This window comes from Acanthisitta chloris, unplaced genomic scaffold, assembly GCF_000695815.1.
Source record: "Acanthisitta chloris isolate BGI_N310 unplaced genomic scaffold, ASM69581v1 scaffold12451, whole genome shotgun sequence".
In the NCBI taxonomy this organism is placed as follows: Eukaryota; Metazoa; Chordata; class Aves; order Passeriformes; family Acanthisittidae; genus Acanthisitta; species Acanthisitta chloris.
The window spans coordinates 167,954-171,690 of NW_008654403.1; the positions used below are offsets into that span (position 1 = coordinate 167,954).

A 3,737-nucleotide genomic window follows, 5' to 3' on the forward strand; every position below is an offset into this window, starting at 1 on the left:
ACCCTCTTTGTTAAACAGCCAGTGTAAAGAAAAATCTAGGATAACCTTTCCCAGAACATGGACATGATGTTGTTATTTTAAACTTTATGTCTGGCCCAGAGACAGATGATCTGCAGGTCTCGCCACTGCCTGCCTGTGTCCTCATGACCACACTAACACCATAAAAATCCCTCCTGTGACAGACTGTGTAAGTACAACCCCCAATGAAGATACTATGAGTAAAAACTGGGCCTTAAAAATATGCTTCCACCTTCTGCAAGAAAGCACTTTTAGTACTGGAAGAGTCCTTGTGAGTGCCCTGTTGCCTGTTTACCTTCTCTGCCCTCAGCACCTTTTCCGAAAAGTAGCCACAGAAATGACACTGTACAACAACAGAAGAAATCAACCAAATGAAACACCTCTGATGTGGTTCTTACTCCATAAATGGACTAATTCAGAACTTACTGAAATTGAAGGTACTATTTTGGAAACACTCCAAAAGTAAATGGAAATGGCCAAAAGAGACAATCTTTTCCCCTTTTCCATTCTGGAGTGCTCTGCTAGGTAACACATTTACATATCTCTTCACAGCAAAAGTATTTTTGTCCTATCCCTACATTTCAGTGGGGAAATCCTACTAATGTTCCAGATATGCCACAGGCAGAAAAACAAGTAAGCTTCTTCCAAAGCTGCCATTTGGATATGTTTGCAAAGACTGTGGCAAAACCTACAGTCCCTTTAGGACATGTCTGTGTCAGCAGCAGCATCTTACCTCTCAGTACTGACTTGAGGTTCAGCTTGGCTTGTCTGTGCAGGTCCTCCACACAAGGTGGTCTTGAGGAGGGCAGGAAGACATTTTCTTGCTGGTGCCATGGAGCAGTGTAATGCACAGACCATCTACTCTCTTCATCTAGGTTGGAAACAGCTGCAGAGAGACACAATAATAAGAAAATTAAATGCTATTGCAGACAGCTCTATCAAAAACCCCACATATAAGTGTGCTGCACACCATGTAAAAATGAAAGAAGGATTATTTTGCCATTGCAGACCCATTAAAATGCTCTAGAACCTCACTTCCATGAGAGTTAAAAAAAAACCCTTCCTCTCATTTCTACTCTAAAGCTATGTTCTGTAGGGAACACCTTTTGCTCTGTGTTTACTTGCTGTTTTATTTACTCTGAACTTGCAACTTTGTTTTCCTCCCTCTAGCTCCCAGACTTCACAAAGAAGATCAGTTTTCCCATCCCCTGATCCTGCCAGGTGCTGTGCAGTGCAGCACAGCTTCCTGTTGCTCCAATATGAATGACTCTGGGAATATGACAGTCGCCATGAAAGATTACAACAGGTTCATTTGTATTGAAAAACAACCTTGCCTGACTTCATGCTTGCTCAAACCAGGAAAGAAGACTCCAGTGACGCCAATAAATTAGCTACTTTCCTTTGTCCTGAGTGGAAGGCAGACTTAACAAAAGCAACTCCATGGACAAATACTGCTCAGAGCACAACATCAAGGAAGAGCGATGTCTTTGGCCGCCTCTTTGCAGCCAATATACACGTAAAAATAAAAGACAGGCCTTGTTCAAGTTCAAAGTTCCCTACAGGCAGTGTAGCAATGAATCAGTCAAAGCACATATTGGCAAGATTTGTTTATCATTTATGCTTCCCGAGAGACACAGGCTGCCTTTTGTTTCAAGTTTATCATCAATAAAAACTTCTACAGTTGAACAGCCTTATCCCTCACCCTGCTGTAAACAGAAAAAGGGCAGTTGGGGGTCATATTTTATGATCCTCCAGGCACCCCTTGGCCTTCAGCCAGCATGCTGCACATCCTTGCTTTTTAGCTCTCCAAAGCAGAAAAAGCCACTATAACTGTGCTGCCTCCCAAGCACCTGCCCTCCTGCTGCAGCCCCACTGCCTCGGGCCTGTCAGCTCTGCACCTTCCCTTTGCTTTCCTTGCTGCTGCACTGCCTGTAGCATCACTTTGTGAAGTTTGATGCCCTTGTAGTAGCAGAGGAGGTGTGTAAAACTGAGAAGCAAGATGGAAGATACCAGTCTTCTATCATCTGAAAAATTACTCTTTCCTTAACATCATCATGCATCTGCTGGGATAACTTCAGATGGAAATAATAGGCACTGGGCAAAGAAAATAAGCTACGCCTCTTGCTTCAAGACCTACCTACAGCCCTAATGCCCAATGCCGGTTTTGGGGCAGGGGGGAGGTTCTTATCTGCCTCTCCTCACATTTTTGAGATGAGTTTCAGACCTTGAAAAAGGTCTTTCAGAAAAAAGACTTTGAATGGGTGCCCTCATCTCTGAGTCTTGGTCCGGTATCCTGTACCCTCTCACAGACATATTGGACCCACCAAAGCAGATACACATTCAGTCTGTGCTCACTTTTCCTGTTCTTGCTAATCAGTGGTCAAACCCATATCATGACAAATGGACAAGTCACCACCTACCTGATTACAGCATCAACCCCCCCAATGTTACAGAGAAAGTGACAGGTCAAGTCCATGAAAGGCACCCTTGTCATGCTCTGGCTGAGTAGGTGGGTGAGGAGGGGAGTAAGGCTGGGGGAGGAAGAAGAGGAGGGAGACACCAGCCACCAAGCCCACTGTCTGGCTGCAGTCCTACCTCACCAAAATGAAAGTTTACTGCTCATCAGAGCAATAAATGTCATTAAGACTAGCCAACAGAAGTGCTGTGCACATTCGCCAACTAGTCTCTCTTGCATGATGTGTCTGTCCCTCAGGACTTACACGAAGAATCATGATTTTAAAAGCCTTTCTGAAACCAGAACATCTTAAAAAGTAAACCTCATCTCAGAACAAGCTTTATGGAGGCACCTCATTGATACAAACCCATAGCTGTGGAAGCAGCGAGAGCTGTCTGACCGACCCTGGGGACACAACACCCAACCCAACACCTGGGCCTGACTGTCACGGCTCCGGCACACCCTGCCTTGTCACCAAGTTCCTCATTTCACACCAAGAACTTTGGCTCCTGCAAAAGCACTGTGACAAAGCACTTCCAAAGCAACACAATGTCCCAAAGCAGAGGTCCTAAAGCCCCTCACAAGGCGCCTCTACACACTCCACAATGTTCAGTGAAGAAGAGTGAGATAAACCAAAAAAGAGGCTCTACCTAGCAGGAGTGAAGCCCAAGGGAGCTGCACTTTCCTTCCGAACTGGGCTGCCTCCCGAGAGGACAGTGAGCACACACAGCTACTTACTCTTTCTCTTGAAAAGTTTCATGAGAGACTTAAGTTTGGTGTTGATGAAAACCACCATTTTCAAGGTGCTGCACTGCGATCCTGGAGTTTAAATCCCATAGAAAGGAGAAGCTGCAGAAAGGCGACTTTTTGCCACACAGCCTGCTGAAACTCTCGCACACCGAATTTCTCTTCTCCGGGTTCTCCCCTCCGCCTTTCTTTCCTGGAATCACAACTTGAAATCTGTCTAGATCTTCTTGACGGACGAAATAATTTACAATTCTTTAGTCTGAATTTCTCTTCCTCGTATGTAACCTTGTGGGCTGAAAACAGCCGGTTTCAACAACCAAAACAGGAGGGGAAACAGAACAAAAAAAAAAAACACCCCAAAAAAACCCAGTAAGTTGTTATTCACGCTTGTGCAGGACCAAAAGTCAGGCTTTCTGGCTGTCCACGCAGTCACTCTGCTCGTGCTCTCCTCCTTTCCTCCGCTCACCAAGTTTGTCACCGCAGAGTGTCCCGAGGCGGCAGGTGCCGGCGCTCCCGG

The 3,737-nt window shown here is 45.5% G+C and overlaps 1 protein-coding gene across 1 annotated transcript in view; it reads right to left on the minus strand.

Moving 5' to 3' along the window:
• Window positions 1-3,269, minus strand: part of NHSL1 (NHS-like 1) — a 49,630-nt gene extending 46,361 nt beyond the window's left edge. The window contains exons 1-2 of the mRNA XM_009083514.1: window positions 3,212-3,269; window positions 752-904 (exon numbers count right to left, since the gene is read on the minus strand). Coding sequence (XP_009081762.1) covers window positions 752-904; window positions 3,212-3,269 — 211 coding nt within the window. The remainder of the gene's footprint in view (window positions 1-751; window positions 905-3,211) is intronic.
• Window positions 3,270-3,737: the final 468 nt, after the last annotated feature.